At 39.0% G+C, this 27,100-nt stretch overlaps 1 protein-coding gene across 1 annotated transcript in view; it reads left to right on the top strand.

Annotated features, from left to right (window-relative positions):
- The first annotated feature begins 16,564 nt into the window (after positions 1-16,564).
- Positions 16,565-27,100, top strand: part of trip10b (thyroid hormone receptor interactor 10b) — a 46,427-nt gene continuing 35,891 nt past the window's right edge. The window contains exon 1 of the mRNA XM_041784591.1: positions 16,565-16,898. Within this exon, the coding sequence (XP_041640525.1) occupies positions 16,875-16,898 (24 nt within the window). The 5' untranslated portion in view covers positions 16,565-16,874. The remainder of the gene's footprint in view (positions 16,899-27,100) is intronic.

Raw genomic sequence — 27,100 nt, 5'->3', positions numbered from 1 at the left:
GCACATCATTTTTGCCTTCTGGCCCATCAGTCTCTGGCTCAGGAGAGGCAGAGCTGAAACTGTGAACATATGGTCTCTGTGACACTCTGACCTTGACTGTAGTAAATCTGGGAGGAGAAACACCTGTGACTCAGAGTCCTTCATGATCATATGCTCCGAGGATCATTAATAATTTAATTGAGAGAAATAAGAAGCAAAAGGAAAGGTTGCAACAGGCCTAGTAAGCATGCAGAGGACTGTTTTTATAGTTTGCAGAGAAATTTTCCGAAAATGGATCATGAAAACCAAGAAACTTATCCCAGGATCCTTTGCAGCTCTTCACACAAAGGTCTCAAAATAAAATGTCAGTCTTACAGGAGACCTGAGGAGGACTGCAGGAGGTTCTAGACTAGAAAAGCTCTCATGAACCCTTCAATGCCATTCCATCGTCATACCTCCTACACAGCAGCAGACCAGCTGTCTTCCACTGTGTGCTTCGTGCTTCCAGCTTCATCTGAAGGTTTGGCACAGTCAGCAAACAGCCCGTCAAGTAAAACGACTTTATTCGTGATCTCGACATCATCTGGACAGGTGTGCTGCAAAAAGCCCACTGGTATCCAAAAGAAGGACACGCAACTCTTGCCGTGCACTTGTCCTTAAGTTATTCCCTGACACCTTAAGACTTTTACTTGTTGGGGACACACCCACCATAGAAGTAACATTAATAGACTGATGGTTGGACATTAAGCCTTGTACACACGTAGCTGGGTATTTTCTAAAACGAATATCCCCCTTAATTCGTTTTTAGAAATACTTTCACCCACACCTGATCATTTACAAAAAAACCTCATCCACACGTAACCGGCACATCCGCCGTTAAATGCTGCTTTAAGCATGCCAAACCCATAGGTGGCAGTGTTTTTCAGCCAATCAGAATGAACTTCTGTCATTCTGTTTCTTCGGCCAGAGATTCAAACATGGCGCAAGCTGTGACGTTTGAGAACCAAAGACTCTGTTTCCCGGCATACACATGAAACCATGAAACCGGAGTTTTCCAAAATCTCCACTTTGGCTGGAGTTTTCAGAAAAGATCGTTTTTAGTGATGTAAAACTGCGGTTTTGTGTGGATGACAGGCCTAAATGTATAAAATTATTTGCGGTTTCCCAGATACCTGGCTACGTGTGTACAAGACCTTAGACTCCAGACAGTAGAAGGTGAGCTCAACTCAACAAAATGGGGGAATATCGGTACCTGCCCAAAAAACCCCACCAATAAACAAAAAAAAAACCCAAACAAATCGGCACTTGTCGTAAAGTTCTATATATTTTTTTATTTAAAGAAAACAGGTAGTTTATAGACATACACTATATTGCCAAAAGTATTCGCTCACCTGCCTTGACTCGCATATGAACTTAAGTGACATGCTATTCTTAATCCACGGGGTTTAACATGACGTCAGTCCACCCTTTGCAGCTACAACAGCTTCAAACTCTTCTTGGAAGGCTTTCCACAAGGTTTAGGAGTGTGTTTATGGGAATTTTTGATCAAAGTTGGGAGCATGGAGTTGTCCAAAATCTCTTGGTATGCTGAAGCATTCAGAGTTCCTTTCACTTGAACTAAGGGGCCAAGCCCAGCTCCTGAAAAACAACCCCACATCATAATCCCCCCCCACCAAAGTTTACACTTGGCACAATGCAGTCAGACAAGTACCGTTCTCCTGGCAACTGCCAGACCCAGACCCATTAGATTGTCAGATGGAGAAGTGCAATTCGTCACTCCAGAGAACGCGTCTCCACTGCTCTAGAGTCCAGTGCCGGCGTGCTTTACACCACTGCATCCGAGGCTTTGCATTGCACTTGGTGATGTATGGCTTGGATGCAGCTGCTCAGCCACGGAAACCCATTCATTAAGCTCTCTACGCACTGTTCTGGAGCTAATCTGAAGGCCACATGAAGTTTAAAGCCTCAGCATCCGTTGACCCCTCTCCGTCATTTTACCTGGTCTACCACTTCATGGCTGAGTTGCTGTCATTTCCAATCACTTCCACTTTGTTATAATACCACTGACAGTTGACTGTGGAATATTTAGGAGCCAGGAAATTTCACAACTGGACTTGTTGCACAGGTGGCATCCTATCACAGTACCACGCTGGAATTCACTGAGCTCCTGAGAGCGACCCATTCTTTCACAAATGTTTGTAGAAACAGTCTAGGTGCCTAGGTGCTTGATTTTATACACCTGTGGCCACGGAAGTGATTGGAACACCTGATTTCAATTATTTGGATGGGTGAGTGAATACTTTTGGCAATACAGTGTACCTGTAGGAGGTGTTTCATGTGCATTTTTTGAAAGCTGCATTTGTCGTCTTATTGTCTCTATTTATGTGTTGCTGATTTTACTTTGCTGTGTCCTTTTATATCCAGGATAGTACCTTTATTTAAACACCAATGTTACTACCATCGAAATGTATTATGTTCTAATGCCAACACAGAGACAAAATTATCCCTATCAAAGATGTTAAAGGCGAAGACGAAGCACCACACGTCCATTTCTCTGCTTTCAACATAAAAGCACAAGATGTCATGTTTTTACAGGGAGAAACTGAAATTCAAAGGGTAAAAAAGTAAATATCATCTAAACATCTGATGCTCACATGCTGTTAGTTTATGGTGTAAAGAGCACACCATGTCAACAGTAGTCTGACCTTCACTGTACAAGCAAAGAACCCAATTTCACTTTCTAAGTTGTCCCACTAACCCAAACTGGATCTTATCCAAAAACTGCCTGCCTTGGTTTTAAGGTTTGTGTCTTCATAGTATTGAATGAAGCCTCTGGACAAGGGCCACATGGACACGACCACAGTGCCCTATCATTAGCACAAGTTTTGCATCAGCAGATGCCATGTTAACAAAAATGATGTCACACACCTTTGACCTCAAACAGATGACAAACCACAGCACAGAGAGAGGCATGCATATGTGCTGTTACAAGCCCCAAACTCAGTTTTCCCTGTATAAGGAGTTTCAAAAAATCTACAATCTGGAAGGAGTTTTTCCAAGAGTTTCTTTTCAGTGACCCAAAATACCATTTGTGCATGTACACAAGGCCAAAATGCACAGAAGAAACCTCTCTTTTTAAAATAACCGATTACATGTTGAAAAGACTGCAGAGTAGATAAATCCTCACACCCATGCTTCAATGCTGGGCACTGGACCCTTGGTTGGGAACCAGTGGGCTACAATGTCCAAAAAGACAACTGTCAAAAAAATAAGTATAGTGCATTTGTGCATTTTCACACCCTGTAAAGTAAAATCCAAAATTAGTGTCTTAACATGCATAGATATGTTGGAATACAGTTACTGTAAATGTGAGGTGTACATGTGACTGAATTTTGGATTTGGACAGTCAGTTAAATGCTGTTTTTTTTTTTTTTTTTGTTCATTGTTAAATAATTTTCCCAAATCTATCAGCTGCAGTGGCCTTTGACCTATCATAACAGAGAGATTTGTACCAGATATGAACTGCCCTGGCACAGTCAGCCAGTTGCACTCTTAGGTCAATAAAAGATCAGGGGGCAGGCTAAATGCTGGAGTGCTTGTCTATTTTTCACTTGAACCAGATGCAACAGGAATAAACATCTTACCTGCTGAAAGTGTGTTTTAATCCATGTTTCACTTGTCTGGATGATTAAAAGAAGCAGATTGCGGCTTTGTCTCTCTCAAAGCAGCAACAGTTCAATTCCTCCATCGTGATGCTAAAGTTTAGTAAAGTATCTGTTGACAGACACTGTCTGTTCCTGCCAAGTCTGTCATAATAAAAGCCTTCAATGCCAAGCATTAATGAAGACTTTTACTTGAAGAGCAACATCAGGAAGAGCAGCAACTTAACAACAAAGATGGGGTTAAATACAGGATGAGCAAATGAAATTGAGACTTTTTAGCTCTAACTGTAATGACATAAATGTGGTTGTTTCTCTTAGAGAGTTGACAGGTCCAGCAGAGCAGACACGATTCTTCCATTCAGGTTGTATCATTTTTTAAAATCCAAGGGGATTGTATTTCTCTCGAGTGGGCGTGGCTTCAGCTCTAACAACAGACACGCCCACACCATCCTGGAGCAGATTTAACTGCCTCATTTTTTATGATATTGAAGCGTAATTTTTAAACTTAGAAACAATTTTTTGACTGAAATTTGGCCTAGTGGTTCATAACACAGCTGCCTGTCATGCAACAAACCTAAAATACAGATTTTTTTCAAAAGACTTTACAGGGTCTTTAATGTACTGTACTGTATTTCTCAAAGGTTGGTACAATTATTTTGAACCTCCCAAAGCTGGAATCGAAAATATCAAGCATATTTCATCAGTCTGCCTCCTACAGCATACCACAACCAATGAGAGCAAGCAGAGCTGCCATCTGCATGTTGTATTCTTGAACAGCTCACTGAATAATCTGGTGTTTGCATGTAGAAGATTATGTTGTTAATACTTGGTTAAAATTGTCCCCATATCTTGGATATATCACATTTTAAACACCAGTTAAGATTTGAAGATCAAGTGTGTAGTCAGCCAGTCAGCCTTACCGTCATTTCTGTCTGTCTCCCTCTGTCTGTTCACCTGCCCATCATCAGCAATCAGCTCTCCTGCCTGTCACCAACATTTCTCTGCAAAAGCCAACCCTGACAGACTGTTGAGCCAATTTATGGGTTTTTGATGTGCAACATTTCCAGCCACTTTATTTGCAGGTCTGATGGTTTTTCTGATCCTGTATCTCCCATGCTCCTCGTCTTCAGGATTCTTTTTCCGGCCTGCTCATATTCTGAGAGAGGGAGAGAGCATGTGTGCTTGGCATATTACTCCAAGGATTTTCCACAGCCAAGCCAAGCCTTCCCCCGGGTTTCCTCTCACCTTAGCCCACTCAAAAGCAGCAATCCTCTCACCAGCTCTGCCAGGGAAAAAATAAAGCACTTGTGTTTCCTTACAGCCCGCTGTCTGCGTCTGTGTTTGAGTTTAGCCTTGAGAGATGTTCATGGCATCCAACTTAAAGGTACAACATGTAGCATTTTCTCCCTGTCAGGTCTACACAATGAAAATTTCTTTATATTTAGTTGAGCTCTTACATTACCTCAAATATTTCCAACTGTTTTCAATTCCAGGGACTTTTTTGTGGCAGACAATACATGTTTATTTTTACCATGTAAACACTTGATTCCCATCAAAGACTGCTGCACAAGGAAGTGCTCACTGCTACTGGAAGCTGCTGTTCTGTTGCTGTATCTCATTCATGTTTTGCGCTGCTTAAGCCAGGTGTACTCTATGCGATTTTCCTGTGATTCAGCCACGAATTTGGAGTCGCACGACTCCAAAGGGAGTAGTGTGACTCTCAGTCGGGTCAGGTTTCGTTTCTCGTGCTGTGTACAGGGGAATACGACAGCTGACCACAGCCCGTCGTATATGACCGCATGACCTGCTCCTGACTGGTCATGAGGATTTCTGGCATGTTTGATATTTTCATCGTATGACTCCAGACACTTCACAGTGAGAGCAGAAACGTGAACAGAATAAACAACTTTGGGGGATTGTTTTCCTTTGTAAACTGTCAGACAACATCCTAAATTACCATGACAACGGCTGGAATCACTTTCTGATGCACCACCGCTATGATAAAGGAAATAAACTAGCAGGAAATATTCCTATCCACGGACCTGTAGCTGACACAGTGGTGATGATGTTTGAGTGTGTGGGATAGAGAGAGGTAAGTGGGAGAGGGAGAGAGAGAGAGAGAGCAGGAGAGATGGGGGGGGGGGGGGGGGGGGCTGAATGGAGACACCTCACCCTGAGTGTGTGAGTCTTTTAAAAGAAAACTCTGCGTTTATTCACGTTTATGTCTTAATGCTGCTGCTCACTTACGTCACGACTCCGCCACGCCTGAAGGTACTGCCCCTCGACGCAGATTGGTCCTGTCACTTTCTAACTGGGCCCAAATGGTTCAGACAGGAGCTTTGCAAGATGGATTCGCCTGTGAGAAACACAGAAACGGGCGTATCCATCTGCTTTGCAAGGTTACAGTGCCATAGCATGTGTATTAAATATGACTGCATTGTAGTAGCAAGAAATGTGTATTTGATCTGTAGTTAAATGAAAGCAGTAATTCATAATAAATCTCTCTTTTCACCAAAAACAGCCTCTACTCTGAAAAATCATAACACAGAGCCCAGTGTAATGATATTAGATTTATTAATTATGCAAAATGAATAAAACCATTAAAAAGATTTTGATAAGAGATGATCATTAACTTTGGGATTCCCTGTAAGTCCCTTGTTAACCTCAGCAGTCCCTGGACTCCATTTTGAGAACAGGTCAAATAAAACTTAAAGTAAACGGTAAGATGGAAGCTTATGGAGCCTTGTGATGATAAAACAGAAAGATTTTTAAAATACAGGAGGCATTACTCACCAAGTTCACTTTTTCTGTTGCAGCTTTAAAAAGTCTTCAGAGCTTTCAGACACCAGAGAAAAGTCTTTCTAGCTTTATGATGAGTCTCATTCTGCTGACCTTCAACAGGTGTGTGTGGAGCACATATGATTCTTCTCTCTTGCTGCATTTTTTAACTCTTTGTGTTGTGCTGTCATAAAAATGCACCTTTTTCTAGCGTGGCTTTCTCGTGCATCACTGTAGCAACATGCTGAGCTCGGTCATGCTCACCTCCATGGCCTGAAAACTCCTGTCAGCATAAACTGACAACTGATCATAATGCTTCTCATCCCTTGCTGTAGCTGTAAAACTGTTTCTATTCTGCAAGTCTATTGTATTTTTTTATCCACATTTGTTCACAAACTGAACAGAACCATCCAGAAACAAAAGTTATCTCAGCAGGATTTGTGGCATTTGATATTTTGGGTATCGCTGTCTCAGACGGCCATGATTGATTGACAAGCGTCACTTGACTGACGTTATCACTGCATGATGGGTGACTTTCTTTGTCAGATTATCTGATCCAGGACCAGCAAAGTATCGTCTAGGAATAACATCCAAATACGGGACAAGGGGCATCCCGTTCAGGACAACAAATTGGTTAAAAATACGAGACATTCTGGCTCACATGGGACAGCTGGCAACCCTAATGAGTGTTAACCTGACACGCCAAATAGACTGTTTATTTATTGCATAGATGTGTTTCACATTCATCTGTGAAACTTCAGATAAAAGAATGTTTGAGAAAAACAACATCAAAAACTTCCCGAAGGGTGATTGGACAAACGATCTGTCTGTCACATTCATCATGGGCAAGTCAGAGCTTGTTGGTGGATAAAAGTCATGCCAAGGCCAGTCAGAAGAAGTGCAAAAACATCTTTCCAAGCCTTCAGTGTAGTTCTTTGCTCCCCTTTTTAAAACAAATACCTCCCAGTTCTGATAAAACCGCAGCTATACTATAGCTACATCTAAGCTAATCGCTACACTGGCAGCAGCCATTGCTGTCAACTTCAAGTACAAAAAAGCCCACCTCATTTTCTTCAAAAGACACTGACTGGTTAGATCCATTCTCAGACTTGCACAGTCCTTTCAGATTAGAGCTTTGCAAGATGGATCTGGCCAGAGACAGACATGGGAGGAAAGCTACTAAAAGAAACCTTGCTGGCGTAGCTTGCAGTGCAAATGTGGAAGGCCACTTGTAAAAGCTTTTCTTCCTCATCATGTCAAAATTCATCACTGATGAGATTTTCTGATTGAGGTGCCTTTATCAGCAACTCTTGTTCATTCTTAATCCAACTCTCTGGTGCTGTCACAGTCAGCAGGCAGCAGCAGACATTGCAGTTATGGAAGCCACCACAAGATGGCAACACCCACAAATCAGCAACAGGATTTGTCTATAAATAGAGCTAAACAAACTCTGTAAGGGACTTTTTAAATGTTTATTCTAAAGGATTGCTTGGTCTTATTTAACAGTGTAACATTAAAGGTTAAATGTTTGAAACCAGTCTTAATTATTGAAGCAGATCGATTTGCATTTACATGTTTCTAAATAAGAGTTTAAATTTGATCTGCTGCTTCTTCAGGTGTCCTTATACTCTCTGCTTCGTATCAGCCTGTCAGCACAAATCTCCCTCACACACATGCACACACTCACACACAGAGAAACCTATTTTCTGCCTGCCTCTCTATCTCTTCTACTTTGCCTCCGGCTACATCGTGATGACCTCAAGAGCCATTTATTAACATGGATTAGATGTCGACAGGAACCAAACCTGGCAGAAATCTCCTCTCTCTCTCTGTCGTCCTCTGAACCTCCACCCATCAGAGGCCTGACACAGAGATTAAGATAAAAGGAGAGAACGATACAGAGAAGAGACAGAGATATATATGAGAATGGAGGAAAGATTGACCATCTTTGGCCCTCTCCTGGTTCATCATTCAAAAGGCAGTGGGTTTGATTTCCTCTCTGTACTCGGGATGAGCCATCAATAACTGTGCTGTTAAAGTCAGATGGAGACTCACTCCGCTCCTCTTGTAGGGAGATCAGAGGAAGGAGACGTAAATCTGTCCTTACGTGTCTTACCTCAGTCTTTTTATTCATACAGCCATCAAAGATTGAAGAGTTACTTTCACATCTAGGGACAATCATCAGTAGCCCTGATGGCTGTTTATGTTATTTACCCAGTGAAGATGATGTCACCCAGATTTCAGATGGACTACAGGAAACAGATTATTCATAAACCCTGAGAAAATAACTCTACCTTTGCATAGACCAGTGACACTCAACCACATGTGGCTCCTTTGTGATGATTTGTGGCTCTTTTATGCCTTAATTTGGAATATTATTACTCCAGAAAACCCTAAAAAAAGGAGGAAGCTTTGACCTCAGAAATTATCCATTGATCAGTTGGTTTCCCACACTTCTACAGTTAGCTTTAATTTTCAACCTTTATTTTTTTTTGTCTGTATATTTCTTTTGCCCTTATTTGCCTTTTTTATCACTTTTAATCCATTTTACTGCTTTTCACCAATTTTGGCCTCTTATATCCTGTTTTTTGCTATTTGAAATTTTTCCCCTTTTTGCCATTTTTTGCCACATTTCACCCATTTAAGCTGCCACTTTTTCCCCATTTTTGGCTTTTGCTGTTTTTTGACCATTTTTGCCACCTGTCATTATTTTTTTTTAAATTCTCACGCATTTTTGTCACCTTCTACCCTGTTTTGCCACTTTTTCTCACCATTTTTGGCTCTTTTCACCCAGTTTTTGCCATTTTTTTGACCATTTTCGCAACCTGTAGCTCAGTTTTATTGCCATTTAAACCCATTTTCCCACTTTTTACCACTTATATTAAAACTCTTACAAAAGTATTTTTAAACAATATGACTCTCTGGTTGAGCAGGGTTGAGTAACACTAGTATAGGCCCTTGTATAGAGTAATAAGTGTTAATCATGTTTTAGTTAATATGTGCAAATCTAATTTTAACTGCATCAGAGCAAACAAATCCTCAGACCAATGCTTTAGACATCAGGGGTAAAAGGACCCTTAGCAAATCAACAAGAAAAAAAATTTAAATAATTCATCCATCCATGTATTTTCTACACTTCTTATTCAGTTTGGGGTTGCAGGGGCTGGAGTCAATCTCTGCTGTGATTGGGCTAAAGGTGGGGTACACTCTGGACTGGCCACCAGAGCTGACACATGGAGACAGACAAACATTCACACTCACACCTACGGGCAATTTAGAGCCTCCAGCAAACCTAACAAGCACTGTCTTGGCCTACTTTTGTTTTGTGTGATTCCCTCTGTACTGGCGTCTGTCTTGTCTTTCCCTACAGTTAGAGGGTTGGTGTTTGCCATACCTGGGTGGATCTGGTCAATCCAGCAGGTGTTTAAGGCCTGGCAGTCAATCTCCACACTCTCTGCTCGGATCTGCTCTGGGCTGCCATTCCTCAACGCACCATGTTTTCATTCAGTTAGGCTTTATCTTAGTTTAATGTCTACTTCTTGTGCTTGTTAATCCTTACACTTAGATTTTTTTGTACAACCTTTTCACTTTTTAGTTAAAACTGTATGTTTCTCTTGTTGTCATGTCTTGTGAGCCGGATCATGACACACTGGGGGCTCGTCCGGGATGTTTAGCCATCATGTATCGGTAAGTCTTTCATTTATTCAGTTTGTGAGTGAGTTTGAAAGTTTATGAATGAGATGATGTCACGTGCTTATTATGGAAAAGTGTGAGAATCCAGGAACCCGAGAGTGCTTAGTTTGAATTGTTTGGCACGTTGCACAGAGAGGTAGTTGTTAGTTTAAAAGTAATCTGTCTGGTGGGTGATATTTGCCATTGCTGCTTTATGTTTTAAGTAATTTTTGGTTTTGAGCACTCTGATAAGCTGAGCTGGTGGGCAAGCAGGACTTGCCACTTCACCAAACTCGGGTATTTCAATCAGCTGTGTAAATGGTTGGCATTGTATTTGGGGTCTGGTGACATTTCAAGCTCGGCAAGCCAGTGGAGCCATCTATTCGATGCTTCAGGTAGAAACATGGGGAGGCAGTCAGGGGTTGGAGTGTTTCAAACTCTTCCCATCTGTCAAAGTTTTGGGATGATTAGAGTGGCTCAGTTAGTATTCTTGTGGTGTGTTAGATAGCACTTTTAGAAAGTAAATGTGATAATCTTGGATATGAGCCGCTGCATTAAATAATAAAAATGCCAGATATTTCTAACTTTGTTAAAGCTCCTTCAGATGAATTTTTGAATACGTATGAGAGAGCAGCTGTTTAAAAACTGCAGAGCATTTATACTGAAATATCTGACAAGCAGTCAAAGGACACTAAAGAGCATTTTGAAAGCAAATAATTTTGTCCTCATCTGTACGTGCAATCACCACATTCATTATGTATATGAAAATAAAGACTCAAACTGCTTCTTTAGAAGAAGCAAAGTGATTTACTTCTTGAAACAGGTTGGAATAAATGAAATGTTTATTTTGTTTCTCTAATAAGTAATGGTGGACATTTCAGTTGGTGATTAAAATTTGGTTAAAATTGCTTAAATATGGATGGAATGATGAGATTTCAGAGTGGGTCAAATGTGGGGTCACAGACTCTTTTTTTGTCCACAGGGGGCGCCAAACTCCAACTGAAGGTCTTAACAGCTACTTCCTTTCCATACACTTAAATGTGAAATAAACAGCTACAGGTGGACTTCTTCGTATGGATAGTTTCCTTCTTTTTTAACCAACTCAATTCTTTTTTAATTTCATATGTCACATACATCAATAGATGCATCAGTGTTTATTATAATTATTAAGATTTGTGTTGTAGTTTCATGCTATTTTACTAATGAAGAATACAAGGATGCACTTACACAAAAAATGCCATAATGTTGCTCATGTAAATCACAGGTATGCCTATGAATAAAATTCTTTATTTTCATCCTCTGTTTAAAAGCAAAGAAAATGTGGATTTATATCTCCCATAACACGAGTCTGTCATCTCTCAACAAGATGGCCAGAGTTTGTTCCCGAGCTCCTGCGGTCACATGTTGGTGTGTCAATTGGCAAAACACTGAACCCCAAATTTGCTCCCACTGCTGCATCAGTAGTGTGTGGATGAATACAGAGTTAATTTAGTTTTGACTAAAACTACGACTAAAACTATCGTCGACAGCCTTTTTTTCCGTGACAAAAACTAGACTAAAACTAACGAAAATAGATCTGTGATGACTAAAACTGACAAAAACTAAGTTTAGTTTTTGGCAAGATGACTAAAACTAGACTAAAATATTTTGAGTTTTCGTTGACTATAACTAGACTAAAGCTAAAACTGGTAGAAATAACTAAAATGGGACTAAAACTAAAGTGCATTTCATTAAAAAACTAAAACTCAAATCAAACACAGCTGCCAAAATTAACACTGGATGAATGGGATTAGTATACGTATACTGATGGACAATTTACAAAACAGCCTCCATCATCAGTATGTGAATGTGGAATAAAAAGGTAAGTGTAGCCTCATCATAACTCTTTATATGGAACTTTTTATACATAAAAGTATGTGGCCCAAAGTGGTATCCAAAGAACAGACTGGAAATAAAAAACAATAAAATAAACTTAAAAAAAAGTCAAGGAATAAATAGATTCAAACCAGTGAAAGCTGGATATAATTGAACATAAAAGCCAGATATAAATGGTGACCCAGGTATAAGATCACTCCAGATTAAAAGTCTGATGGGAAAAGTAGGTTCTTTAGTTTATGCTTGATACCACTCAGAGAGTCTGCAGTGTAAAATTGCCTTAAGATGACTGGAGAAAGTTTACAAGCTCAGCTCAGTTTGCCTCTTAAATTATGTCCATCTTTAAGAGCCCTGTTTTACATAATCATTAAACTCTCTGGAAAAAAAGGTCTCCTCTTCATCACAAACATGTTTTCTGACCCCGAGACTCTAAAGTTATGAGGATCTGGTTTATAAGAAAGTTTCTCAGGTATTGAGGTTAGTGAGACAGCCTGCAGGTTGAGCAAACACACGGGGTCGCCCTTGCCTTGCTTCATGGGACAAAGAGGTGTGGTCTCTACAGGTAAGCTGACCTTATCTCACACTAGGAGGAGGGGGCGGTGGTCCTGGATGAAGAAATGGATATGAAACTGACCTAAATATTGCAATAATAGTGACACCTTCTGTTTATCACAGTAGTATTTCCAAACGGTCACACGTAACCCAGCTTTAAAAAACAAATCTGACAAGTGTGAAGGAAGTAAAGTTTGCATTAGTATGGAAGTCAAGTACAATCACGCTCACAATAATCTTTGATCCTTGTAAAACTTGCCCTCAGGGTACTTGTTATTGATCAGTTAATTAGACTGTTCTTTCATCACTTCTAAGTAGTGAATGTCTCCAAACAGTGATCTTTAATGAATGAAATAAAAACCGTCTGATCAAAAGAGCCCGATACGTCTCATTTTATGCTTTGTACTTCTCCAGTTTTACATTGTGCTGGAGCTTTTGGATCAGTCAGAAACTCCCTTAAAAAAATAAGATGGTTCATCTCCAGGGTTTCTCCTGGAGGGGTGTGGGTGTTGAGATTTTCCATAATTACCACAGAAACCTTTTTGAGGTATCTTATTATCTCATTAACCTTTCTCTAAAAAATTGCCTTATTGAGTTAAAGAGGCAAATTAATTTCAAATAATAAGCATACTTTCTGTTGATGTACATGAATAAAAATAAAAATAAATAAATGGTCCCTTGGGCTGCAGGGAAGAAATCTTACAAAGTTGGTCGTTTTAACCACTCATGTGTTTGTGTCAACACTCAAAGACTCATCAAATCAATAAACAATTTCAATTATACATTCACTGTTCATTTCTGTTGATTTTTTTTTCTTTTTTTTGGTTTTTGTTTATTTAAAAAAATAAAGTAAAATTGATTGATTATGGAAATTGCACAGTGTTGTACTTTATCTGAATTCTTTTTGTGCAAGGCATATTGAAAACTTAAAACAATCTGATCAATAGTCTATAAATGCTTTCTACATAATTCGTACTCAAGATGGAAGAAAACACGACTATTTTTACTGGATTACATTATTCTGTCCAGAAACCTGCCTTTGCTTCTTTTCCTATTATGTAGAGCAGAATGACTTTGTACTGTATGCAACCAAAATATTAGCTTTTTAATACTCTTGAAAGCTGCAGGAGAAAATAAATACAAGTTTAGAGAAGAAGTTACAACCTCCTATTGAAAAATGGAGCTGATGCAGAAGTGCAAAAAAACTGCAGTTCCTAAAGTGTCCACTTGAGGCTGGCTGTAGAAGAACTGGAAGTCACATACACACCCTGTGTTAAAATGCAGATTTTTACCCCAGACATGAACATGTTTAAGCTGGTACAAACACAGTTTTTTCTTTACAGGCATACGCTGAATACACTGAATTTTTTAAGTAAGTCACAAATTTTGGTTTAAATAAGGGTATGTGTTGTGCATAATGAGGGGCACAGCTGTTATGATTAAAATCCAACATATATCTGTCAGGAGACTTTAGAGTTGCATCAAATCTGCCTCTTTGTCTTGTTATCAAGCTGATAAAAAAAAGATGTTATCAATTTGGTAACAACCAATGAAGAAGACTGCTTCAGTAACCAAATAGTTGGCATCACTTAGATTTTGTCCTGTACTTTCTAAAGACTATGGCATGAGTAAGTTGTATTTTTAAGCTAAGAAGTAGTCTACAAATATTAGGAAAATGCATATTGTTATCATCATAAATATGCTCATTATTTAACAGCAATAAACACAAATTAGTGTCACTACCAAAGTGGCTTTGTTCAGAAGCATATTGCATTCACATTTCACTCTATTTTTTTTATTTCTGCCATTATTTCCTCTTTATTACCATAACGTTTGTCTGGGTCAGTTTTTCTCTGTTCATCTTAGTTCAAACCATCAATATCTCAGAATTAGCTTCATACAACAGGGTATGCAGAAAATCTGACAATACTTTTAAAGACCTTTTTCAAGATGCTCTTCATACATTTTAAGACTCCATCACAACCTTAATTTCCAACCAATGACATTAACAGCACAGTTAGGTAAATGTTTTGTGCCGATAGTAAGACAAAATTTAGACAACATAGAAAAGAAGATGCCAGTAGTATGTCCTTTTTTAGACTTTGAGAAAAAAATAAAGCTACCATGTAGTAGTCTTATTTTTACTTAAGCGGACTAAAAGTGAATGTACCACAATCTAGAAACCCCTATTCACTTGTTTTGCAATTCTGCAATTAAAGCTAAAATGTAGAATAGCATAGCTTTAGTATCTAAGAAAAAAGGAAGTAGGATTGCCCATTTCAGGATACTTATCCAATCTCCAAATCGCCCTAATAATCAGGATTAACATCTTGTTTTTCTGCGTATCCCATTCAGACAAAAAGGACCAGAAGTCACACCTACATTGCGTGATTAATACTCTTTCATTCGGCATTAAAAATTTTTAAAGCCTACAAACTCTTTGAATAAAAAACAACAAAAACTAAGACCTTATGTTTTGCATTTAAGACTTTACGAGTCTTAATTTTTGCTTAATTATTAACCGTTTTAGCAGTTTTAGGCTTATGTAGATTTTTCTCACTTCTCAGGGCTTAAGAAATGATTTAAAGTAGCTTCACTTTACATTTCTGTTGTAAAAAAAAAAAAGTGTTTGTTTTTTGGAGTAAAAAAACACAACCGTTGTAGGCTTCTCCAGCTATGCTATGCTCAAGCTAGGCTACTTTCTACCAGTGAAGCTGAGTGTGACAATTTGCAACATTATTGAAATGACTGAATCAAAAGCCTTTTAGGTGAACCATTTTAGTCTTTGTGTTTTTTATTTTCTTGTCATAAAAGTCTACTTATTCACTAAAGTGAATTTCCCCACATTGATATTAGCCTATCATTGGCTAACGGTTAGCTGCTAACTGAAGTGTTTTCTTGTTTTAATAGCAGACAGTGGGAAGGGGAGGAAAAGTCCTTAGAGATGAGAGTATGAATAACTGTGTTTTGTTTCTATTTTATATTTCTGTAATAAAAAAAAGTCTGTTAAGTTTTATCTTAGAGTAAATAAAAGGCTACCACTTTTAAAGTAGGCTACTTAAGTTAGGTTACTTTCTACCACAGGAGTGATGAATGACCATTTGCCACATTATTGAAATAACTAAATTAAAGCCTTTAAATAGATCCACCATTTTAGCCTTTTTGTTGATTTATCCAGTCAGTCAAATGAAAAAGTCGAGTGATTTACTTAAGAGAATTTCCCCACGCTAGCCTTTCACTGGCTAACGGTTAGCTGCTAAGTGTTATCATATTTAAATGGCATAGGAGAAGTACTTGGGAGTACGTACCAAATAAATTTTCTCTGTCAAATTTCTGTAGTAAAAAAAGAGTTTCAAAACTTGTATTTTGGCGTAATAAAACATTGTTGCAGTTGGCTAACATCTCTTAGAAACATGATTAAAATTGCTGGATTAAAAGCCTTCAAATAGGTTGGTTTATTCAATGGAGTTAATTTTCTCACGTTTATTAGCCTATCATTGGCTAACGGTTAGCTGCTAACTAAATTAATTTTTAGAGAGAAAGAGAAGTCCTTAAAGATGAGAGTATGTATCAAAGGTATTTTGTCTTACATTTTCCATTTATATCATTTAAAACGTTTTTTACAATTTTGTTTTGGAGTAAAAAAATAGGATACCACTGCTGAAGCGAGGGCCAGGATTAAGCTAGGCTACTTTGTTTTCCTCTTTTTTTAATTTAATTTGATAGATTTATTTTTTAGCTACGCTATTTCTACCAAAAGAGTCATACTGTTTCAAAAGCCAAATAGGTGAGCTATTTCAGCCTTTGGGTGTTGATTTATCCAGGGCTTTTCAAATATAAAAAAATCGACTGATTCACATAAGTGAATTTCCCCACATATTAGCATATGATAAGCCGCTAACGTAAGTGTATTCATGTTTTGACGGCGGACTCCAGCCTAGCTTATATGTATTTATTTAAAGCTTCCGGGTTTCAGGAGCGTTTATGGAGAAAATAACCCCCAGCTGCTTCTTTAAGATAAAACAAACAGAGAGGCTGCTGGGAGCTTTTCCCAGCCCTCTCCTCCCGCCTCCACCTCTCTCTGTGGGACCCAAACTTGTTTCAGGAAAAGGAGCCTGAACATTTTTTTCTCTCCCTCGCTGGAAGAAACAGGACAGCCGCCTCCGTGCCAAAGAGAAGGCGTAGACTTCCTCCACACATTTCCTCCGCCATCTCCGCTTTCGAGACTCTAAAGTTTTTGTGGAATCTTTTTTGAAGGAGAAGAGGAGTTTTCTACCTTTGTGCCCCCAGACACCACCTGGTTGTTTTGTTTTTCTTTCCTTCAAAGCGGCAGAAAGGAGGATTTCTCCAGCAGACATGGACTGGGGAACAGATCTTTGGGTGAGTTTGACAGCTGACACGGAGGAGAAGTCATTACAAAAAGAAATACCTCCAACCTCCCGTGAAAGTAGCTCGTCCTGCTATTGTTGTCGCCTGCACAGTTTGTACACTGGGCTGCTGTTTTTCCACGGCAGGCCTGGGTTAAGTAATCTTCAGACAACAGCAGGAGTGTGTCTGTGAAAGCTGCAGCTAGAGGAGGATTTCGCAACTCCTGCTGCATACCTTATCATCAGCTAAAGGGGAGAGAGGGGAGCTTTATGAGCCACTCCGACCACCTTATCTCCATACTGTGGACTAAAGGCGTGCTCCACCACCTTTCTGTCACCTTACGCTTCCATGCATGCTTGTAACTTTAGTTTTCTGTGTGACAGCACTCATCAGGAAGTGTTGGAGAGAGTGACAAAGTTGTTGAAAGCTTTTCGGTGGCTCTCTCTGGTCAGTGTTCCCCAAACCTAAGGCCAGACAGCCTCATCATCATCATCATCATCATAAGTGACCCTACATAGGGTCAGTGAGGATAAAAGTGCAAGTGAAAGAGAAAGGTAGAAAATTAGGCTAGAACATGTCTCCAGATTCCATGTTTTGTCTAACTCGTATCCCAAATCCCAAAGACATCCTGTTTACTACCTCATACAAGTCAGAAAGGCAGGAAATCCTCACATTTCAGAGGCAGAAACCAGAGAATTTGAGGCATTTTTGCTTAAGGTGCAGTCAGTTGTCAAAGCACACTTAACACTTAAAGAAAAAAGGAACACATGTAAATTAAGTGGTTTTAAAAAAGCATTACTTGTATTACATTAATACACTATAGTTCATACATGAAAACATGTTCTTTATATTTAAATTACATACATTTTCCATGGATAATTTCACATAAAATAGGCTATTTTTTTTAGGTTTAAATCAAATTCTTGTGATTTATCTGTATGTTATCCAGTTAATATAAAAACCACCGATTAGTAGAGCAGAATGAATGCTTCTTGTCACTGATCACCTGTGATTCATACCCTGGCAGAGAGAATACTGTGTGCAGTGTTGTAGGGCTGCTCTAATATGGCAAACATATTCACGATTACTACGGCTGATGATGAGATCACAACTATTAAACACGTTTACTCACTGATTTAACGACATGACATTCATTAATTGACTAAAAAAACACTCTTAAATCAGTGCATGAGAATAATAGAGTAAAAAATATATAAACATGGCATAATAATGGGAAAATTAGGGGTGCACAACATTGGATTTTTTGGCAATAATATGCTGATTTTTCAAGACGTGTTCTAGCACAGGGGTTCTCAACCTTTTCAGCCCACAACCCCCAAAATAAAGGTGCCAGAAACCGGGGACCCCCACTGTACCTGAAGGTGGTTTAACACAGCCATGCACATTCAAGAACAGTCATGTGCAGACAAGGCCGCACATAAGGGGGATAAATGGGATCGTTTCTGGGGCCCAGCCAGACTTGGGGCCTGCAAAATCATGGTACGTTGTAAAGTAAAGCTGTGGTATTTTATGTTTTACCTGAATGATAACCACTCTTATCAAAGAAGCAAATTTTAATTCATTTTTGTTGTAAGAAGCCCTCTGAAAATGTAAATCCTTTTGTTAGAAACAGAATTAAAATATGATAAAAATAGCTAAAATGGGTTAATAATGGAAAAAATGGAGGGAAAGGTGGTGAAATTAGATTTTAAAGTAGCAAAATGAAATACCAAAATTAGACAAAAAGTGGCAAAAAATAACCACAAAATTGCAAAAATGGGTTAAAGTGGCAAAAACTGGCATATTAAGTAGTAAAAGGGGATTCAAAAGTGGCTGAAATGGTGTTAAATTGGCAAAAATAGGTTGAAATGTCATGAACTGGGATGAAAAATGATATAAACTGGCAAAAAAAGAGTTAGCTGAGGCAGAAATAGTCAGAAACTGGCAAAATGGGCATATCAAACTGTGAAATGTGGCTTAAAAAGTGGTAAAAGGTGTTAATAGCGACAATAATGTGTCAACAGAACTAACAATAGGCAGAGAGTTGCAAGATTTGGTTTAGAAGTGGCAAAAACAGGCAGAAAAAAGTGGAGGAAAGAGTTTGAAATGAACAAAAAATGGGTTTTGAGTTGCAAAAATGTGTTAAAATTGGTGGGAAAAGTGATGAAAAAGGGTTCAAATTTGGTAACATTGGTGTAAAGTGGCAACAGTGTAATTCACATGTTGCCACTTTAAGGTACGTACACCCCCATTAGAATAATAAATAACTAGTGACGCACGATATTATCAGCATGTTATCGATATTGGCAGATAAAAATATCAGTAGAAATGTTTATATGCTTATATGTTATATGCTTAAATAACGCCAAAATGTACAACTGTAGAGTTCAACAGATGATATCAAGCAGCAGCAGAGAATGGGGTTGAGTAGTGGTTGCTAGCTTCATAGGGAAACACTACCAAGAGGCCATGTTTTGAGCTGTTTACGAGTATGCCAAGTGTTCTGAGTACAAAAATAAGAACAACCTGGGAGTGCTGCAGATGGCCTAGTGGTTTAAGACACACCCCATGCACGCAGTCGGCCCGGGTTCAATTCGGCCTGTGGCACTTTCCCGCATGTCTCTCCCCAGCTCTCTCATTCCTGTTTTCAATTCTGTCCACTGTCCTCCTCTGTCAATAACAGCATGAAAAGCCAAAAAAATCTTGGGGAAAAAAAAAAATCTTAATTAGCTACCTTTGTATCACAGAAAGTAGTGAAATATACAATTAAAAAAAAACTCACAGAGAAACGGCAGCAGGGAGGAGTTAACAAAGCCTTCGTAAGCTTGGATGAGTGATGTCACACAATGCTCACATATGATCTGTTTCCTCAAAGGTTTGGTTCAGTACAGTTCTGTCAGAGTTTAGCACGTTGAACTCCTGCCTGTGTTGCCTCAGCTGGTGTCTGTCAAGTTTTGCTCATGTTGGTAAACTTATCTCTTTTCGGAGATCCAGATCATGTGGCTGAGCTCAGTAGAGCTGTGGGAAAAAACACATTTTTTTCTAAATTGTAGGATCGTGCTTAATGAATCTGACATTTTCTGATGATAACTGCATCTTAGAGGTCCATTTAGAGCTGTAAAGTACTAACTTTCCTCTGTTTTCATTCATTCTTAATCGCCATCCCCCACCACCTGACCCACAATGGACACTCACATGTCATCAGAGTCACGTGACAGTAAAGTCCCTCTAGGTGGTTGCCTAGGGCACTACACAATCAAAGAGGCCCACTTAAACAGCGACCAGACTGCTTCCTGGCTCCTTTCTCAGCTCTGCTTAATTCAGCCTCTCTGCACAAAACACACTTGGTATTTTCTACTGTAGAACAAGGTGCTCTAATGAAATGAGTTTGGAAATATCTGCATATCGGATATCAGCAAAAATCCAATGCTGTGCATCCATATAAATAATACAAGAGTAAAATGGCATAATGTAACTCAGTTAATTTTCCATCACGATGTTGTAGTATAATTATAAAGGCTGATTGAAATACTGGTCATTTTTAACTGTATTAAACATGTCAGCATTCTGAATTAAATCAAACTGAAATGCAGCATCTTTGACTGTCAGATTGAAAAGTACTCCATCATCTTGTCTTCTGCTGCTGCTGCGGGTCAGTCATTCTCCTCATTCACCCAAAGAAGACGTCATAAGATCCACCAATCGTTGTAGTCCTGTTACATAGAATAGTTTTTCTGTGCTGAAATATGTGTTGAAACCAGTAGGATGAAAGCTAACTGGCTTTGCTTTTTTACACTTAAAAAGTTGAAGAAATAGAAATAAAATAGAAATAGATACAGTTTCACTGACTTCATCACAGAAATGTTTATAATCCTGCATTCACAGCCTACACAGGAAACGGTTCTCAGAATTAGACTTAATGAGACTGAGTGTGCAGTCCCAAATGTACAATCCTTAATTTCCTTTATGAAGTAGAATTACAGATTGTTTTTCTAAGGCAGGGATGTCAAAGTCAAGGCTTGGGGGCCAAATCCAGCCCGTGGTGCTGTTGTACACGGCCCGCAAGATCATATCATATTTCTATTTTAATTGGCCCGCTGGTATGAGGTCTGCAGATTTACTACAGTATAAAAATGTAAACTTAACCTTTGAAAGTGAGAAAGAGTAAAGGGTAAAAATATTTAGATAAAAAGTCAGCAATGTGGAAAAGAAATGAATTTGTTTTCATTTGATATTTTCAACTTAGCATCTCACAATCAAATTTTTTGTTTGACTTTTCATTTCATATTTTGTCCTTTTAAATTCACAATTTTAACTTTTTATATCAAAGTTCAACCTTTTAAATTCAAAGTTGTGAATTTAAAGTCATATTTGGACCATTTTAACTAACCGTTTCAAATTTGATCTCACTGTTTGACCTTTTCAACTCCTAACTTTGATTTTTAATCCCACATTTTGACCTTTTAGAGTCAAAATTCAAAATTTTAACTCATGTTTACCTTTTAAACTGATGAGTTTGAATTTTATGTAATATTTCCATTCTAAAACCTCCCAACTTTGACTTCTATCTCATGTATTTGCCCTTTAAAATGATTATTTTGACTTTGAGTTTTGTATTTTGACCTTTTGAACGAATAAATTTGACTTTCATCTCAAATTTTGAGCTGTTAAACTTGTAATTTTGACTTTTTAAAATCTGAAAACCATTTATCATCTGTGCCCAGTTAGTTTCCCTATTTTTTTTTCTGATGCAAATGATGCCCCTGTTAGGCTCTCATGTTAGACCTAAATTCACAATCCAGCCCCCGCTGTGATTTTGACACCCCTGTTTCTAAGGGATAGGTCTACTAGAAGACAAACTATTCCAGTTTTAACTCAGATACTTAAATGGCATTAGCTATTTCTTTTCAATAGTGTCTTTTTGGCTCATTAAGAAATATCCAGACATGCACTGTTCTTGACAGTAACTCTAACTCTGAAGCTCTGAGGTTAGACGAGGTGAGGCTGTTTAACGCTCAGTTTGTTGTAAAAGAAGTGAAGTGGTGCTGTTTGTGGTTTGGTTTGAAGATGTAATCAACAGCTGTTTAATGGGATTACAGAGAAGGTTAAACCAAAACTTGTCAGAGCGTAAGACATAGGAAGGCAAAGGTATCATAGTAAAGTAAAGCCGTTCATTTCAGGACATCTGGTAAATAAAGTGAGAAATCTTTGGAGATGAATCAAGGAATTTCAGGAATTTTTTCTTATCTTTTATTTAAACGGTTGCTTTAAATCTGTCTGTGTACCGTCATATTCAGAGATAAGAGCAGCTCCTCTAAGAATCGCTGGTGTTTTTGAAATTTATCAAGCCTAAATGTCAGACTGTTCTGTAGTTCAGGCTCATATCTTCTGCATTTTTGGCCTTAAGCTGAAGTTTTTGGCTAATCACAAAAGAAGACATCACCATGGCTGTTAACAAACTTTAGATTTCCAACAGCTTATATTTGACCAAACTTTTGACCATGACCAACCTGCTCACAGCTTTTTATGTGGTAGCGATGCTCGACTGTGTGTTTAAATTACTGCAGCTCACACAGGAGCAAATGCAGCTGAGAATTGTTCGAGCCAAAAGCTCTGTGTAACTTGAATCTATGTAGTTTAGTAGTAGCTTATCATGTAGTTAAGGTTGCATCAATGTAGATTTTCTCCTTAAGTCGTTTTTGGCACTGGAAGCTGAAATGTTGCAGGAGACCAGAGTTGTGAAACCAAGAGTAAGTGTTCAATCATCACAGAAGAATGAAGCCTTTAACGCTTAACAGTTTCTTCTTAAATGCTTTTGTGGCGCTGAAAAACATATAGTTGCAAATACAACACATGGACTCAAATCCATGTGACTATTTCACAACTTCTATGAGAATTAGTTGAAGTCGGCCTTACAGACTGCTTTTTTAGAAACTTAAGGATGCCCAAAAACTTTAAAATCAAGCCAGTTTGTTTCAGACGTACATCATTGTAACGGGTTCATACCTACAGTACATTTCTAGAGTGTCAACATTCAATGCAGTGTGCCATCAGATAACTTCTGTATATTTTCAGCTGCTACAGTGTCTTCCAACTTTCAGTTTGATGCTCTTTTGATTTTATAAATCAACCAAAGTTAATATAATCTGGCTTTTTTGACCCAAAAAATATTCAGTGTCAAAGTGAAAACAAATGTCTAAAATGTAATGTCAGTTAGATAAAAATATTTAAGGTAAAATAAGTGACTGTATAAATATTCACCCCCTTTTAAAGTGGCTGACCTAATTCAACAGAGGGCCAGCCAACTGGTGCCAGTAATCTCACAGTTAGTGAAATGGGGATTACCTCAGCGCAGTGAATGTGTCTCAGGAGATTGTAGTATAAAGACATTTGTGTATGGAAGGTCCAGTCACTGTTTAATCGGTATTCCTGGCTACCATTACACCATGTGGACAAAAGAACATTCCAACCAACTCAGAGAAAAGGTTATTGAAAAAATCCCTCTGAGTTCAGTTTGATCCATCATCAAGAAATGGACGGAACATGGCACATGTGTAAATCTAGATCAGGCTGTCCTCACAAGCTGAGGGGCCGTGCAAGAAAGAGACTAGTGAGAGAGGCCACAAGACACCTGTATCTACTCTGAGGGAGTTACAAGCTTCAGCAGGGAGAGACTCTGCATACAACTGTTGCCTACGTTCAAAGCTTTATCTGAGTGTCAAAGAGAAAGCCACTGTTGAAGAAAAGTCAGATTAAATCTTGACTGAAGTTCACTAGAGGTCAGGTGAGAGACTCCATGGTCAAGTGGAAGAAAGTTCTTTGGCCTGATGAGACAAAAATTTTGCTTTTTGCCATCAAATATCTGGTGGACACCAAACACTGCACATCACCACAAACACACCGTCCACATTGTGAAGCATGACAGTGGCAGCATCATAATGTGGGAATGCTTTTCGGCAGCCGACCCCAAAGGCTTGTAAAGATAGAGTGAGTGAGTGCAGCTCTACGACTTGGGACAAGATTTATTTTCCAGCAAGACAATGACCTGAAGCAAACTGCGAAAGCTACACAGAAAAGATTTAAAGACAACAAGGTGGATGTTCTGGAGTGTCCGAGTAAAAGCTGAGTAAAAAAGAATGAAGTAAAATTGCAGTGTCTGGATGTGCAAGCCTGACTGACACCTGTCCACACAGACTCAGTGCTGTGATTGGAGCCAAAGGTGACTACTAAATACTGACTTAAAGGGGGTGAATATTCATGCAGTCTCTTATTTTACATTATATGTTTGTATTTAATTGACTTTCCTTTGGAGAAATCTGTTTTCACTTTTAAAGAGGTTTTTTTTTGTCAAAAATTCCAAATTATATTGACCATGATTGATTTATAAAACCAATAAATCAATAAATGTTTCCTCTATATTGTTCTAAATCTCTCATTTTTATTCTTGCTTACTTATCCTAAATAATAGGGGTGGGAACTGCAGAGTAACAAGACTTGATCCATGGTAAACAATAATGATATTATTTGATTCAGGAATACCCCATTCTCACCATATATTAAACCATTTATTTCAAAATTGAAATACAGTCACACTTGGCACTGATGGCTCTTCCATTTTTATCATTATTCTCACTGGGTTAGCTGAGCAGCATACAGCAGCTTTACAGGGGTGCATGACGCTAAACCCCCCATACGATGGTGGAATAAGAGCATTAGGATAGGATGGAGGAGGCCGGGGTGGCGGAGGCAAGGCTTTGCCAGCAGCAGTGCAGTGTGATCAACACTAGTGTTTCAGGGATCAGTGAGAATGGAGCTGTATCTAAGTGGATTGCCTAGTTATAAGGATGGGCTGTGATCAGTTTGTGGGTGATTAGAAGAAACCACCATGTGCAGTCAAGGTGAGCTTCAGTTACAGCTCAGTTAACTGGTCTGCTGTCCTTTTACCAGCATACAGACCCATTCGGGAAATTGATTAATTGACAAAAGGGTGTCTGATTCCACTGTGGAAGGCAGCAACGTGCCTGTTTCAGCTGTTTACTATTGGACCAAGTTCTGGTTGACTGTGCAACCAAGTTTTTTCAAATCAATATCTCATTTATCCTTTATTTTATCAGGAAGGACCCACTGAGACAGAGTTTTTTTCAAGGAGTGCCCTTCAGTTATACAGACAAAGATCAGATGTTAGCAAGTGGTTAACCGGTTGTAAGTCAAGCATCTAGCTTATGGTGATATCCTAGGGCAGATGACAACCTTGCTTCTGTTATGCTTAGCATTCATGCCATTTGACTTTGGGGTTAAAGCTTGGCTGTGAGAAATTCACAGAATGTCCTGCCCACTTTGGGTCTGATTGAGGTCTATATATAGAAGAGTATGGAGGTGTGTTGCGTGTGCAAGGACATCCAGACCAAGACCAAGGTTGTGTCAATCCTCATTCCTGCCCGACGATGCCCTCAGGCAGCTTAAGAAGGCCTGAAGAGTAAAATCATGGGAGTCTTGCTAAAGTCGCAGCTCTCTCCCGTTTTCTCAGTCAGGGGTAAGGTGGTCATAAGACTCCATTTTAGCCAGGCAGTCTTTCTTCAGTCTTGGCGATAATAAAAATAATAAAACATGTTTGATATTGTCTTAAGTCTTAAGTCTGGTCGTATGCAAATTGTGTTTCTCAGTGACACAACTGTCATCCACGACCAATGGGAGCCGGTGTTGTGCGTAAGCAGATTAAGTCACTTCATGCTTCAAAACATGAACGTGAGAGTAGATCAATCTAGAGCTGCTGAAAGTCCGCTCAGGACTAAAGAGATTAAAAACTTGCAGTCAGATCTCGGCTCCTGTGTGTTTGTGTACTTTGTCTGTCCATTCATTCCAGGCTGACATGACAGGAACAGTAAACCACCACTGGGATTTTCAAAGTAAAAGCCCGATCAGTTTGTTTCTGTGGTGAGATGACTCGCGTTTTCAAACAGTACTTTTATTCTGAAGTGTTTCCGGGATTATTCCTCGATTGTTGCAGTAACATGCAAAGTCGCTTTCGTGTTTAACTGTCCTTTCATTTCTACTTGATGTAAATGTTTTAAAAACTTTGGATTATAAGAGATATTAACGCAAATGCAATCTCCTTTTACATGTTGCTCAAAAATTGTTGTGAATTTCTAACGGATGCGTGATGGGAAATAATCTCAGAAGGAATCGTAGTCTAGTCTTGTAGTTAGTGACCCAAAGTCTTAGCAAAATCTTAGTCTGAGACTAAAAACTGACCGGCTTGCCAACAAATTGTCTTTAGACGTGAAAGCGTCTCAGGTATCAGTCTTTTTAGTCTTTTAAGAGTTTTTGCAAAGTCCTCTGGTGTACAGCCGGCATTAGTCACTGCATCTGTGCTTTACTTCAGCTTCAGTTTTATCAATTCATAGCTATATGTATATTCTTTAGCAGTGCCTAGTTTTAATGTAGTAAGACTAGGGGACAGTGGTTGTAGCTAATCTGAAAGCTGTTTGCTAACTGCTATGAAATAACAGAAGGAGAAGAAGAAAGCAGTAATGCCCGGCAGTGACGCAGTGAAGGTACTAAGAAATTAACTTCTAGGTTTTGAAACAATCTATTTACTGAGAATTTTACATGAATGATTGGTTAAATGATCTGTTTATAAATGATCTGTGACCTAACCACAAGGCCGCCTGAACCCCAGCTGATACAGTTTTTTAAGCCATGTTGATATTATGCCAGCGATGTTATCGGCTTAGTACTGCTAGCATTTCATACCAATCTACTAACTGTATGATAACCACACTAACCGTAAATCACTGTTATTTGTTTTTTTTTAGTCTTGGTCTTAAATGTATCAGATTTAAAAAGGCTAAATCATGTCAAACTATCGAGTGATTGCTTAGTTTATATAAACTAAGTGGCTGGTCTGTTGGTTCCTCCCTGTCCTGCTGTTTTTCAGCTTTCGTTTTGATTGAGGTGAGCCAGAATCTGACCTCAAATCAGCTTGGATCAGGAAACACGGTTCCTGCTGCTGCTGCGTCACACAGAGGGGTGGGACTAGTCCGACTGGTTCCAGGGTTTAGAGAGGCCCCTGGGACCGTCAGTCACTGGGCGGAGGTTCACGCTGAGCTAATGATTATCTCATTCCTGAACCCTCTCTGTCTCACTATCAGTGTTTCCTCCTCTCCCACAATTATGCAGGACGGGTAATGGGGCGTAGCAGCAGAAGAAGTGGC

This window comes from Cheilinus undulatus, linkage group 4, assembly GCF_018320785.1.
Source record: "Cheilinus undulatus linkage group 4, ASM1832078v1, whole genome shotgun sequence".
NCBI lineage: Eukaryota > Metazoa > Chordata > Actinopteri > Labriformes > Labridae > Cheilinus > Cheilinus undulatus.
This window is presented reverse-complemented; position numbering and strand designations above follow the sequence as displayed.